General features: G+C 61.0%; 1 protein-coding gene across 1 annotated transcript in view; it reads left to right on the top strand.

Annotated features, from left to right (window-relative positions):
• LOC308230981 (ryanodine receptor 1-like) overlaps positions 1-16074 on the top strand; it is a gene marked incomplete at both ends in the record, with an annotated part of 146196 nt that extends 130122 nt beyond the window's left edge. The window contains 8 exon segments of the mRNA XM_080636060.1: positions 375-448; positions 5574-5672; positions 8069-8157; positions 8268-8396; positions 10291-10395; positions 11220-11301; positions 12955-13484; positions 15553-16074. Coding sequence (XP_080492186.1) covers positions 375-448; positions 5574-5672; positions 8069-8157; positions 8268-8396; positions 10291-10395; positions 11220-11301; positions 12955-13484; positions 15553-16074 — 1630 coding nt within the window.
• Between the last annotated feature and the right edge of the window lie 13 nt (positions 16075-16087).

Genomic DNA, 16087 nt, shown 5'->3' with positions numbered 1-16087 from the left:
CTGATCCCGTGGGAATGGGGCTGCTCCCTTGGGAATGGGGCTGATCCCATGGGAATGGGGCTGCTCCCTTGGGAATGGGGCTGATCCCTTGGGAATGGGGCTGATCCCATGGGAATGGGGCTGATCCCTTGGGAATGGGGCTGATCCCGTGGGAATGGGGCTGCTCCCTTGGGAATGGGGCTGATCCCTTGGGAATGGGGCTGATCCCATGGGAATGGGGCTGATCCCTTGGGAATGGGGCTGATCCCGTGGGAATGGGGCTGCTCCCTTGGGAATGGGGCTGATCTCTTGGGAATGGGGCTGATCCCGTGGGAATGGGGCTGCTCCCTTGGGAATGGGGGGGGTTGGGTCCCATCCTGCCCCTGTCCCCGCAGTGTCCTGGACCTCAACGCCTTCGAGCGGCAGAACAAGGCCATGGGGCTGGGGATGGTGACGGAGGACGGGACCAGTGAGTGCGGCCGGAGCACCCATGGGACCCATGGGACACAGCACCCATGGGACACACAGCACCCACAGCACCCATAGCACCCACAGCACCCATAGCACCCACAGCACCCATGGGACACACAGCACCCACAGCACCCACAGCACCCATAGCACCCACAGCACCCATGGGACACACAGCACCCACAGCACCCACAGCACCCATAGCACCCACAGCACCCACAGCACCCACAGCACCCACAGCACCCACAGCACCCATAGCACCCATAGCACCCACAGCACCCATGGGACACACAGCACCCACAGCACCCACAGCACCCACAGCACCCACAGCACCCATAGCACCCACAGCACCCACAGCACCCATAGCACCCACAGCACCCACAGCACCCACAGCACCCATGGGACACACAGCACCCACAGCACCCACAGCACCCATGGGACACACAGCACCCATGGGACACACAGCACCCACAGCACCCACAGCACCCACAGCACCCACAGCACCCACAGCACCCATAGCACCCACAGCACCCATGGGACACACAGCACCCACAGCACCCACAGCACCCACAGCACCCACAGCACCCACAGCACCCATAGCACCCACAGCACCCACAGCACCCATAGAACCCATGGGACACACAGCACCCACAGCACCCATGGGACACACAGCACCCACAGCACCCATGGGACACACAGCACCCACAGCACCCATAGAACCCATGGGACACACAGCACCCACAGCACCCATGGGACCCATAGAACACACAGCACCTGTGGGACCCGAACCTGAACCCTAACCCTAACCCCCGACCCCCCCATCTGTCACTGACCCCCAAACCCAATTGACCCCCAAAGCCATTGACCCCCAACCCCACTGACCCCGCAAACCTCATTGACCCCCAACCCCACTGACCCCCCAACCCCATTGACCCCCAACCCCACTGACCCCCAACCCCAACTGACCCCAAACCCCATTGACCCCCCAAACCCAATTGATCCCCAACCCCATTGACCCCCCAAACCCAATTGACCCCCAACCCCATTGACCCCCAACCCCACTGACCCCCAACCCCACTGACCCCCAACCCCATTGACCCCCAACCCCCAATGACCCCAACCCCCATTGACCCCCAACCCCATTGACCCCCAACCCCACTGACCCCCAACCCCACTGACCCCAAACCCCATTGACCCCCAACCCCATTGACCCCCAACCCCCATTGACCCCAAACCCCATTGACCCCCAACCCCATTGACCCCCAACCCCACTGACCCCAAACCCCATTGACCCCCCAACCCCATTGACCCCCAAACCCCATTGACCCCCAACCCCATTGACCCCCAAACCCCATTGACCCCCAACCCCATTGACCCCCAAACCCCATTGACCCCCAAACCCCATTGACCCCCAACCCCATTGACCCCCAACCCCATTGACCCCCAAACCCCATTGACCCCCAACCCCACTGACCCCAAACCCCATTGACCCCCCAACCCCATTGACCCCCAAACCCCATTGACCCCCAACCCCATTGACCCCCAACCCCATTGACCCCCAAACCCCATTGACCCCCAACCCCACTGACCCCGCAAACCCCATTGACCCCCAACCCCATTGACCCCCAACCCCATTGACCCCCAAAACCCACTGACCCCCAACCCCATTGACCCCCAACCCCATTGACCCCCAACCCAACTGACCCCCAAACCCCGTTGACCCCCAACCCCATTGACCCCCAAACCCCATTGACCCCCAACCCCATTGACCCCCAACCCCATTGACCCCCCAAACCCCATTGACCCCCCAACCCCATTGACCCCCAAACCCCACTGACCCCCAACCCCCATTGCCCCCCTGCTCACCTCCTCTCTCCCTTCTCTTCCCACCCTGGCTCCTGGTGCAGTCAGCCGAGACAATGGTAAATACCCTCACTGGGGGCTATAGGGGGCTATAGGGGCTATGAGGGCTATAGGGGCTATGTGGGCTGTAGGGGGCTATAGGGGCTATGAGGGCTATAGGGGCTATGTGGGCTGTAGGGGGCTATAGGGGCTATGAGGGCTATAGGGGCTATGTGGGCTGTAGGGGGATATAGGGGCTATGAGGGCTATAGGGGCTATGTGGGCTGTAGGGGGATATAGGGGCTATGAGGGCTATAGGGGCTATGTGGGCTGTAGGGGGCTATAGGGGCTATGAGGGCTATAGGGGCTATGTGGGCTGTAGGGGGCTATAGGGGCTATGAGGGCTATAGGGGCTATGTGAGCTGTAGGGGGATATAGGGGCTATGAGGGCTATAGGGGCTATGTGGGCTGTAGGGGGCTATAGGGGCTATGAGGGCTATAGGGGCTATGTGAGCTGTAGGGGGCTATAGGGGCTATGAGGGCTATAGGGGCTATGTGAGCTGTAGGGGGATATAGGGGCTATGAGGGCTATAGGGGCTATGTGGGCTGTAGGGGGATATAGGGGCTATGAGGGCTATAGGGGCTATGTGGGCTGTAGGGGGCTATAGGGGCTATGAGGGCTATAGGGGCTATGTGAGCTGTAGGGGGCTATAGGGGCTATGAGGGCTATAGGGGCTATGTGGGCTGTAGGGGGATATAGGGGCTATGAGGGCTATAGGGGCTATGTGAGCTGTAGGGGGCTATAGGGGCTATGAGGGCTATAGGGGCTATGTGGGCTGTAGGGGGCTATAGGGGCTATGAGGGCTATAGGGGCTATGTGAGCTGTAGGGGGATATAGGGGCTATGAGGGCTATAGGGGCTATGTGGGCTGTAGGGGGCTATAGGGGCTATGAGGGCTATAGGGGCTATGTGAGCTGTAGGGGAATATAGGGGCTATAGGGTTTATGGGGGCTATAAGGGGAACATAGGGGCTATAGACGCTATGGGGCCTATAGGGGCTATAGGGCCTATAGGGCTATAGGGCTACGGGGCCTATAAGGGCTGTAGGGGTTATGGAGTCTGTAGGGGGCTATAGGGGCTATGGGGTCTATAGGGGGTATAGGTGCTCTCAGGGCTATGGGGGCTATAGGGGCTATTGAGGCTATAGGGCTAGGCAGTATTACCATAGGGTCAGTGGGGTCTATAGGGGGGCCCTGCAGTGTCTATGGGGCGTCACCACAGGGTCTATGGGGTCTATGGGGTCTGTGGGGTGTCCCCTGGCTGTCACCCCCCAGTGTCCCCCCACCATTGCCTGGTCCTGCCTGTGCCCCCCTGGTCCTGCGGCCCCCCCCCCATGCTAACACCCTGCACCCTATGGGGTCCCCATTGTCACCCTATAGGGTCCCCATTGTCACCCTATGGGGTCCCCACTGTCACACTATAGGGTTCCCGTTGTCACCCTGTGGTGTCCCCATTGTCACCCTATGGGGTCCCCATTGTCACCCTGTAGGGTCCCCATTGTCACCCTGTGGGGTCCCCACTGTCACACTATAGGGTTCCCGTTGTCACCCTGTGATGTCCCCATTGTCACCCTATGGGGTCCCCATTGTCACCCTGTAGGGTCCCCGTTGTCACCCTATAGGGTCCCCATTGTCACCCTGTGGTGTCCCCATTGTCACCCTATAGGGTCCCCATTGTCTCCCTGTGGTGTCCCCATTGTCACCCTATAAGGTCCCCATTGTCACCCTATGGGGTCCCCATTGTCACCCTATAGGGTCCCCATTGTCACCCTATGGGGTCCCCATTGTCACCCTGTGGGGTCCCCATTGTCACCCTATGGGGTCCCCATTGTCACCCTGTAGGGTCCCCGTTGTCACCCTATAGGGTACCCATTGTCACCCTATAGGGTCCCCATTGTCACCCTATGGGGTCCCCATTGTCACCCTATAGGGTCCCCATTGTCACCCTATGGGGTCCCCATTGTCACCCTATAGGGTCCCCATTGTCACCCTATGGGGTCCCCATTGTCACCCTGTGAGGTCCCCATTGTCACCCTATGGGGTCCCCATTGTCACCCTATAGGGTCCCCATTGTCACCCTGTAGGGTCCCCGTTGTCACCCTATAGGGTCCCCATTGTCACCCTATAGGGTCCCCGTTGTCACCCTATGGGGTCCCCATTGTCACCCTATGGGGTCCCCATTGTCACCCTATAGGGTCCCCATTGTCACCCTATGGGGTCCCCGTTGTCACCCTATGGGGTCCCCATTGTCACCCTGTGGTGTCCCCATTGTCACCCTATAGGGTCCCCATTGTCACCCTGTGGTGTCCCCATTGTCACCCTATAGGGTCCCCATTGTCTCCCTGTGGTGTCCCCATTGTCACCCTATAGGGTCCCCATTGTCACCCTGTGGTGTCCCCATTGTCACCCTATAGGGTCCCCATTGTCACCCTATGGGGTCCCCATTGTCACCGTATAGGGTCCCCATTGTCACCCTATGGGGTCCCCATTGTCACCCTATAGGGTCCCCATTGTCACCCTATGGGGTCCCCGTTGTCACCCTATGGGGTCCCCATTGTCACCCTATGGGGTCCCCGTTGTCACCCTATAGGGTCCCCATTGTCACCCTGTGGTGTCCCCATTGTCACCCTATGGGGTCCCCATTGTCACCCTGTGGGGTCCCCATTGTCACCCTGTAGGGTCCCCATTGTCACCCTGTGGTGTCCCCATTGTCACCCTATGGGGTCCCCATTGTCACCCTGTGGTGTCCCCATTGTCACCCTATAGGGTCCCCATTGTCACCCTGTGGTGTCCCCATTGTCACCCTATGGGGTCCCCATTGTCACCCTATGGGGTCCCCGTTGTCACCCTATAGGGTCCCCATTGTCACCCTGTAGGGTCCCCATTGTCACCCTGTGGTGTCCCCATTGTCACCCTATAGGGTCCCCATTGTCACCCTATGGGGTCCCCATTGTCACCCTATAGGGTCCCCATTGTCACCCTATGGGGTCCCCGTTGTCACCCTATAGGGTCCCCATTGTCACCCTGTAGGGTCCCCATTGTCACCCTGTGGTGTCCCCATTGTCACCCTATAGGGTCCCCATTGTCACCCTATGGGGTCCCCATTGTCACCCTATAGGGTCCCCATTGTCACCCTATGGGGTCCCCATTGTCACCCTGTGGGGTCCCCATTGTCCCCCTCTGTGCCCCGCCCCCGTGCCCCCCTGCCCCACGCCTGCCCCACACGCGCCCCCCGTGCCCTAGGGGAGAAGGTGATGTCGGACGATGAGTTCACGCGGGACCTCTTCCGCCTGCTGCAGCTGCTCTGCGAGGGCCACAACAACGGTGGGAGCCTGGGGCTATGGGGCAGGGCTATGGGGCTGGGCTATGGGGCTATGGGGCAGGGCTATGGGGCTGGGTTATGGGGCTGGGCTATGGGGCTGGGCTATGGGGCTGGGTTATGGGGTAGGGCTATGGGACTGGGTTATGGGGCTGGGCTATGGGGCTGGGTTATGGGGCAGGGCTATGGGGCTGGGCTATGGGGCTGGGTTATGGGGTAGGGCTATGGGGCTGGGTTATGGGGCTGGGTTATGGGGTAGGGCTATGGGGCTGGGTTATGGGGCTGGGTTATGGGGTAGGGCTATGGGGCTCGGCTATGGGGCTGGGTTATGGGGCTGGGTTATGGGGCAGGGCTATGGGGCTGGGCTATGGGGCTGGGTTATGGGGTAGGGCTATGGGGCTGGGTTATGGGGCTGGGTTATGGGGCTGGGTTATGGGGTAGGGCTATGGGGCTGGGTTATGGGGCTGGGTTATGGGGCAGGGCTATGGGGCTGGGCTATGGGGCTGGGTTATGGGGTAGGGCTATGGGGCTGGGTTATGGGGCTGGGTTATGGGGTAGGGCTATGGGGCTGGGTTATGGGGCTGGGTTATGGGGCAGGGCTATGGGGCTGGGCTATGGGGCTGGGTTATGGGGCTGGGTTATGGGGCAGGGCTATGGGGCTGGGTTATGGGGCTGGGTTATGGGGTAGGGCTATGGGGCTGGGTTATGGGGCTGGGTTATGGGGCTGGGCTATGGGGCTGGGTTATGGGGCTGGGTTATGGGGCAGGGCTATGGGGCTGGGTTATGGGGCTGGGTTATGGGGCAGGGCTATGGGGCTGGGCTATGGGGCTGGGTTATGGGGCTGGGTTATGGGGCAGGGCTATGGGGCTGGGCTATGGGGCTGGGTTATGGGGTAGGGCTATGGGGCTGGGTTATGGGGCTGGGTTATGGGGTAGGGCTATGGGGCTGGGTTATGGGGCTGGGTTATGGGGTAGGGCTATGGGGCTGGGTTATGGGGCTGGGTTATGGGGTAGGGCTATGGGGCTCGGTTATGGGGCTGGGTTATGGGGCTGGGCTATGGGGCTGGGCTATGGGGCTGGGTTATGGGGCTGGGTTATGGGGCAGGGCTATGGGGCTGGGCTATGGGGCTGGGTTATGGGGTAGGGCTATGGGGCTGGGTTATGGGGTAGGGCTATGGGACTGGGTTATGGGGCTGGGCTATGGGGCTGGGTTATGGGGCAGGGCTATGGGGCTGGGCTATGGGGCTGGGTTATGGGGTAGGGCTATGGGGCTGGGTTATGGGGCTGGGTTATGGGGTAGGGCTATGGGGCTGGGTTATGGGGCTGGGTTATGGGGTAGGGCTATGGGGCTCGGCTATGGGGCTGGGTTATGGGGCTGGGTTATGGGGCAGGGCTATGGGGCTGGGCTATGGGGCTGGGTTATGGGGTAGGGCTATGGGGCTGGGTTATGGGGCTGGGTTATGGGGCTGGGTTATGGGGTAGGGCTATGGGGCTGGGTTATGGGGCTGGGTTATGGGGCAGGGCTATGGGGCTGGGCTATGGGGCTGGGTTATGGGGTAGGGCTATGGGGCTGGGTTATGGGGCTGGGTTATGGGGTAGGGCTATGGGGCTGGGTTATGGGGCTGGGTTATGGGGCAGGGCTATGGGGCTGGGCTATGGGGCTGGGTTATGGGGCTGGGTTATGGGGCAGGGCTATGGGGCTGGGTTATGGGGCTGGGTTATGGGGTAGGGCTATGGGGCTGGGTTATGGGGCTGGGTTATGGGGCTGGGCTATGGGGCTGGGTTATGGGGCTGGGTTATGGGGTAGGGCTATGGGGCTGGGTTATGGGGCTGGGTTATGGGGCAGGGCTATGGGGCTGGGCTATGGGGCTGGGTTATGGGGCTGGGTTATGGGGCAGGGCTATGGGGCTGGGCTATGGGGCTGGGTTATGGGGTAGGGCTATGGGGCTGGGTTATGGGGCTGGGTTATGGGGTAGGGCTATGGGGCTGGGTTATGGGGCTGGGTTATGGGGTAGGGCTATGGGGCTGGGTTATGGGGCTGGGTTATGGGGTAGGGCTATGGGGCTCGGTTATGGGGCTGGGTTATGGGGCTGGGCTATGGGGCTGGGCTATGGGGCTGGGTTATGGGGCTGGGTTATGGGGCAGGGCTATGGGGCTGGGCTATGGGGCTGGGTTATGGGGTAGGGCTATGGGGCTGGGTTATGGGGCTGGGTTATGGGGTAGGGCTATGGGGCTGGGTTATGGGGCTGGGTTATGGGGTAGGGCTATGGGGCTCGGTTATGGGGCTGGGTTACGGGGCTGGGCTATGGGGCTGGGTTATGGGGCTGGGTTATGGGGCTGGGTTATGGGGCAGGGCTATGGGGCAGGGCTATGGGGCTGGGCTGACCCCGTTGCCCCCCCAGACTTCCAGAACTACCTGCGGACGCAGACGGGGAACACGACCACCATCAACATCATCATCTGCACCGTGGACTACCTGCTGCGCCTGCAGGTGCCCCCGAGGGCCCCATAGGGAGCCATAGGGCCCCATAGGGAGCCATAGGGCCCCCTAGGGCCCCCTAGGGCCGCGTGTGACGGTCGCTGGGGGGTGCCCCACTGCAGGAGTCCATCAGTGACTTCTATTGGTACTACTCGGGGAAGGAGGTGATCGACGAGCACGGGAAGCGCAACTTCTCCAAGGCCATGGCCGTGGCCAAGCAGGTCTTCAACAGCCTCACCGAGTACATCCAGGTGAGCCCCACGGGCCCCATGGGCCCCACACACACCACGGGCCCCATGGGCCCCACACACACCATGGGCACCACGGGCACCATGGGCCCCACACACACCATGGGCACCACGGGCACCATGGGCCCCACACACACCATGGGCACCACGGGCCCCACACACACCATGGGCACCACGGGCCCCATGGGCCCCACACACACCATGGGCACCACGGGCACCATGGGCCCCACACACACCATGGGCACCACGGGCCCCACACACACCATGGGCACCATGGGCCCCATGGGCCCCACACACACCATGGGCACCATGGGCCCCATGGGCCCCACACACACCATGGGCACCATGGGCTCCACACACACCATGGGCACCATGGGCACCATGGGCCCCACACACACCATGGGCACCATGGGCCCCACACACACCATGGGCACCACGGGCCCCACACACACCATGGGCACCACGGGCCCCATGGGCCCCACACACACCATGGGCACCATGGGCACCATGGGCCCCACACACACCATGGGCCCCATGGGCCCCACACACACCATGGGCACCATGGAGACCATGGGCCCCACACACACCATGGGCACCATGGGCACCATGGGCCCCACACACACCATGGGCACCATGGGCCCCACACACACCATGGGCACCATGGGCACCATGGGCCCCACACACACCATGGGCACCACGGGCCCCATGGGCCCCACACACACCATGGGCACCACGGGCCCCATGGGCCCCACACACACCATGGGCACCATGGACACCATGGGCCCCACACACACCATGGACACCATGGGCACCATGGACACCATGGGACCCATAGACACCATAGACACCATGGACACCATGGAGACCATGGGCCCCACACACACCATGGGCCCCACACACACCATGGGCACCATGGGCACCATGGACACCATGGACACCATGGGCCCCAGAGACACCATGGGCCCCAGAGACCCTGTAGACCCTATAGACTCCATGGACACCATAGACACCATGGACATCATGGAACTCATAGAGACCCCATAGACCCCGTGGGCCCCTTAGACCCCATGGACCCCATAGGCCCCATAGAGCTTATGGGTCCCATAGACCCCATGGACCCCATCGACCTCATAGACTCCAGGGGTCCCCAAAGACCCTGATGGCCATGGGAGGTCCCCAATGCCCCCAGTGTCCCCAATGTCCCCAATGCCCCCAATGCCCCCAATGCCCCCAATGCCCCCAATGTCCCCAATGCCCCCAATGTCCCCAATGTCCCCAATGCCCCCAATGCCCCCAATGTCCCCAATGCCCCCAATGCCCCCAATGCCCCCAATGTCCCCAATGCCCCCAATGCCCCCAATGCCCCCAATGCCCCCAATGTCCCCAATGTCCCCAATGCCCCCAATGCCCCCAATGTCCCCAATGTCCCCAATGCCCCCAATGTCCCCAATGCCCCCAATGCCCCCAATGTCCCCAATGCCCCCAATGCCCCCAATGCCCCCAATGTCCCCAATGTCCCCAATGCCCCCAATGCCCCCAATGTCCCCAATGCCCCCAATGTCCCCAATGCCCCCAATGCCCCCAATGCCCCCAATGTCCCCAATGCCCCCAATGCCCCCAATGTCCCCAATGCCCCCAATGTCCCCAATGCCCCCAATGCCCCCAATGCCCCCAATGCCCCCAATGTCCCCAATGCCCCCAATGCCCCCAATGTCCCCAATGCCCCCAATGTCCCCAATGCCCCCAATGCCCCCAATGCCCCCAATGTCCCCAATGCCCCCAATGCCCCCAATGCCCCCAATGCCCCCAATGTCCCCAATGCCCCCAATGTCCCCAATGCCCCCAATGCCCCCAATGCCCCCAATGTCCCCAATGTCCCCATGGGCTGTCCCTGCAGGGCCCATGCACAGGGAACCAGCAGAGCCTGGCCCACAGCCGCCTTTGGGACGCCGTCATCGGCTTCCTCCACGTCTTCGCACACATGATGAAGAAACTGGCCCAGGTGGGCACTGGGAGCACTGGGAGGCACTGGGGGCAATGGGGGTAATGGGGACAATGGGGGCAATGGGGCTAATGGGGGCTATGGGGGCAATGGGGGCAATGGGGGCAATGGGGACAGTGGGGCAATGGGGGCGATGGGGACAATGGGGGCAGTGGGGGCAATGGGGGCAATGGGGACAGTGGGGCAATGGGGGCGATGGGGACAATGGGGCAATGGGGGCAATGGGGGCAATGGGGACAATGGGGACAATGGGTGGCAGTGGGGGCGATGGGGGCAATGGGGACAGTGGGGCTATGGGGGCGATGGGGACAATGGGGGCAGTGGGGGCAATGGGGGCAATGGGGGCAATGGGGGCAATGGGGGCGATGGGGACAATGGGGCAATGGGGGCAATGGGGGCAATGGGGACAATGGGGACAATGGGTGGCAGTGGGGGCGATGGGGGCAATGGGGACAGTGGGGCTATGGGGGCGATGGGGACAATGGGGCAATGGGGGGCAATGGGGGCAATGGGGGCAATGGGGGCTATGGGGGCAATGGGGACAATGGGGGCAATGGGGCAATGGGGGCAATGGGGACAATGGGGGCAATGGGGGGCAATGGTGGTAATGGGGGTAAAGGGGGGCAATGGGGACAATGGGGGCAATGGGGGGCAATGGGGGCAATGGGGGCAATGGGGCAATGGGGGCAATGGGGGTAATGGGGGGCAATGGGGGGCAATGGGGGGAATGGGGGTAATGGGGGTAATGGGGGCAATGGGAGTCAATGGGAGCACTGGGAGCCCTGGGCCTGACGCTGAGCCCGTTGCCCCATGTCCCCCGGCAGAACTCCAGCCAGATCGAGCTGCTGAAGGAGCTGCTGGACCTGCAGAAGGACATGGTGGTGATGCTGCTCTCCCTGCTCGAGGGTGCGCCCCAGCACCGCCCGCCCCGGGGCACCCCAACCCCGGGGCTACCCCTCAGCCACCGGGGCCCTGCAGGCCCGGGAGGCGGCCCTTGAGCACCCAAGGTCCCATTGAGCACCCAAGGTCCCATTGAGCACCCAAGGTCCCATTGACCACCCAAGGTCCCATTGAGCACCCAAGGTGCCATTGACCACCCGAGGTCCCATTGACCACCCAAGGTCCCATTGACCACCCAAGGTCCCATTGACCACCCAAGGTGCCATTGACCACCCAAGGTCTCATTGACCACCCAAGGTGCCATTGACCACCCAAGGTCCCATTGAGCACCCAAGGTCCCATTGAGCACCCAAGGTCTCATTGATCACCCAAGGTGCCATTGACCACCCAAGGTGCCATTGACCACCCAAGGTCTCATTGACCACCCAAGGTGCCATTGAGCACCCAAGGTGCCATTGACCACCCAAGGTCTCATTGACCACCCAAGGTCCCATTGACCACCCAAGGTCTCATTGACCACCCAAGGTCTCATTGACCACCCAAGGTCTCATTGAGCACCCAAGGTGCCACTGACCACCCAAGGTCTCATTGACCACCCAAGGTCTCATTGACCACCCAAGGTCCCATTGACCACCCAAGGACTCATTGAGCACCCAAGGTGCCATTGACCACCCAAGGTGCCATTGACCACCCAAGGTCCCATTGACCACCCAAGGTCCCATTGACCACCCAAGGCGCCATTGACCGCCCAAGGTGCCATTGACCACCCAAGGTCCCATTGACCACCCAAGGTGCCATTGAGCACCCAAGGTCTCATTGACCACCCAAGGTCTCATTGACCACCCAAGGTCTCATTGACCACCCAAGGTCCCATTGACCACCCAAGGTCTCATTGACCACCCAAGGTCTCATTGAGCACCCAAGGTGCCACTGACCACCCAAGGTCTCATTGAGCACCCAAGGTCTCATTGACCACCCAAGGTCCCATTGACCACCCAAGGTGCCATTGAGCACCCAAGGTGCCATTGAGCACCCAAGGTGCCATTGACCACCCAAGGTGCCATTGACCACCCAAGGTCCCATTGACCACCCAAGGCGACATTGAGCACCCAAGGTGCCATTGACCACCCAAGGTCCCATTGACCACCCAAGGTGCCATTGAGCACCCAAGGTCTCATTGACCACCCAAGGTCTCATTGACCACCCAAGGTCTCATTGACCACCCAAGGTCTCATTGAGCACCCAAGGTGCCATTGACCACCCAAGGTCTCATTGACCACCCAAGGTGCCATTGACCACCCAAGGTCTCATTGACCACCCAAGGCGCCATTGAGCACCCAAGGTCTCATTGACCACCCAAGGTGCCACTGACCACCCAAGGTGCCACTGACCACCCAAAGTGCCATTGACCACCCAAGGTGCCACTGACCACCCAAAGTGCCATTGACCACCCAAGGTGCCACTGACCACCCAAAGTGCCATTGACCACCCAAGGTGCCACTGACCACCCAAAGTGCCATTGAGCACTTAAGGTCTCATTGAGCACCCAAGGTCCCATTGAGCACCCAAGGTCCCATTGACCACCCTCATTGTCCCTTAACCCCCCAACCCATCCCGTCCCCCTTTAGCCCTCACTCCCCGCCGTCGCTCCCCCCGCAGGCAACGTGGTGAACGGCACCATCGCGCGCCAGATGGTGGACATGCTGGTGGAGTCCTCGGCCAACGTCACCATGATCCTGCAGTTCTTCGACATGTTCCTCAAGCTGCGCGACATCGCCGCCTCGGACGCCTTCCGCGCCGCCGTCACCGACCCGCGCGGCCTCATCTCCAAGAAGGACTTCCAGAAGGCCCTCGACAACCAGAAGCAGTTCGAAGCCTCCGAGATCCAGTTCCTGCTCTCGTGCTCCGAGGCCGACGAGAACGAGATGATCGACGTGGACGCCTTCGCCGGGCGCTTCCAGGAGCCGGCGCGCGACATCGGCTTCAACGTGGCCGTGCTGCTCACCAACCTCTCGGAGCACGTCCCCCACGACCAGCGCCTGCGCACCTTCCTCGAGCAGGCCTCCAGCATCCTGGAGTACTTCCGCCCCTTCCTGGGCCGCATCGAGATCCTGGGCGCGGCGCGGCGCATCGAGCGCCTCTACTTCGAGATCAGCGCCGCCAACAAGGCGCAGTGGGAGATGCCGCAGGTATCACAGCATCACAGCATCACAGCATCACAGCATCACAGTATCACAGTATCACAGCATCACAGCATCACAGCATCACAGCATCACAGCATCACAGCATCACAGCATCACAGCATCACAGACATCACAGCATCACAGCATCACAGCATCACAGCATCACAGCATCACAGACATCACAGCATCACAGACATCACAGCATCACAGCATCACAGCATCACAGCATCACAGCATCACAGCATCACAGCATCACAGCATCACAGACATCACAGCATCACAGCATCACAGCATCACAGCATCACAGCATCACAGCATCACAGCATCACAGACATCACAGCATCACAGACATCACAGCATCACAGCATCACAGCATCACAGCATCACAGCATCACAGCATCACAGCATCACAGCATCACAGCATCACAGCATCACAGACATCACAGCATCACAGCATCACAGCATCACAGCATCACAGCATCACAGACATCACAGCATCACAGCATCACAGCATCACAGCATCACAGCATCACAGCATCACAGCATCACAGCATCACAGCATCACAGCATCACAGCATCACAGCATCACAGCATCACAGCATCACAGCATCACAGCATCACCGCATCACCGCATCACCGCATCACAGCATCACAGCATCACAGCATCACAGCATCACAGCATCACAGCATCACAGCATCACAGCATCACAGCATCACAGCATCACAGACATCACAGCATCACAGCATCACAGCATCACAGCATCACAGCATCACAGCATCACAGCATCACAGACATCACAGCATCACAGCATCACAGCATCACAGCATCACAGCATCACAGCATCACAGCATCACAGTATCACAGCATCACAGCATCACACAGTATCACAGTCTCACAGTATCACAGTATGTTAGAGATTGGAAGGGACCTCAAAAGATCATCTAGTCCAATCCCCCTGCCGGAGCAGGAACACCTAGATAAGGTTACACAGGAATGTGTCCAGGCGGGTTTTGAATGTCTCCAGAGAAGGAGACTCCACAACCTCCCTGGGCAGCCTGTTCCAGTGTTCTGTCACCCTCACTGAGAAGAAGTTTCTTCTCAAGTTTAAGTGGAACCTCTTGTGTTCCAGTTTATACCCATTACCCCTTGTCCTATCATTATTTGCCACTGAGAAGAGCCTGGCTCCATCCTCATGACACTCCCCCTTTATATATTTATATACACTAATAAGGTCCCCCCGCAGTCTCCTCTTCTCCAAACTATAGAGACCCAGCTCCCTCAGCCTTTCCTCATAAGGGAGATGCTCCACTCCCTTCATCATCTTTGTCGCCCTGCGCTGGACTCTCCCCAGCAGGTCCCTGTCCTTCTTGAACTGAGGGGCCCAGAACTGGACACAATATTCCAGATGCGGTCTCACCAGGGCAGAGTAGAGGGGAAGGAGGACCTCTCTCGACCTACTGACCACCCCCCTTCTAATACACCCCAGGATGCCATTGGTCCTTCCTGGCCACAAGGGCACAGTGTTGGCTCATGGTCATCCTGCCATCCACTAGGACACCCAGGTCCCTCTCCCCTACACTACTCTCTAACAGGTCGTTCCCCAACCTATACTGGAACCTGGGGTTGTTCCTGCCCAGATGCAGGACTCTACACTTTCCCTTGTTATATTTCATCAAGTTACTCCCTGCCCAACTCTCCAGCCTGTCCAGGTCCCGCTGGATGGCAGCACAGCCTTCTGGCGTGTCAGCCACTCCTCCCAGCTTAGTGTCATCAGCAAACTTGCTGACAGTACACTCAATTCCCTCATCTAAATCATTGATGAAGATATTAAATAATACTGGTCCCAATACTGACCCTTGAGGCACTCCACTAGATACAGGCCTCCAACTGGACTCCGCCCCATAGACTACAACTCTCTGCCAGCCTTCAGCCAGTTCGCAGTCCACCTCCCTACCTGATCATCCAGGCCACGTCTTCCTCGATTCACCTATGAGGATGCTGTGGGAGGCTGTGCCAAACGCTTTGCAGAAGGCAAGGTAGACCCCGTCCACCGCTCTGCCGTCATCCATCCAGGTCAAGGAGTCCAAGCGCCAGTTCATCTTCGACGTGGTCAACGAGGGCGGCGAGGCCGAGAAGATGGAGCTCTTCGTCAGCTTCTGCGAGGACACCATCTTCGAGATGCAGATCGCCTCGCGCCTCTCCGAGGAGCGCCCGCCCCGCGGCCACGACCACGACCACGACCACGACCACGACCACGACGGCGGCGGCGGCGCCGAGGCCGCGCCAACGCCGCCCGCTTGGCCCTTGGGCCCTGCCAACGCCTGCTGGTGGCGGCGGCTGCGGCGCTGGCGGCGCCGGCCGGGCCGGGAGCTGCTGTGGGCGCTGGGCTGCGGCGCGGGGCGGGCGCTGTGGGGCGCCGCCGGGGCCGGCGGTGGGGCGCTGGGCGCTGTGGGGCGGCTGCTGTGGGGGGCGCTCTTCGGAGGGGGGCTGGTGGAGGGGGCGCAGCGCCTGGCGCTGGCCGAGGTGCTGGCCAACATGCCCGACCCCACGCAGGACGCGGTCGGCGGCGCATCGGCGGGGCTGGGGGGGGAGGATGTGGGGGGAGCGC

The sequence above is a fragment of the Psittacula echo genome (genome assembly GCF_963264785.1).
Source record: "Psittacula echo genome assembly, chromosome: 29".
Classification (NCBI taxonomy): domain Eukaryota; kingdom Metazoa; phylum Chordata; class Aves; order Psittaciformes; family Psittacidae; genus Psittacula; species Psittacula echo.
This window is presented reverse-complemented; position numbering and strand designations above follow the sequence as displayed.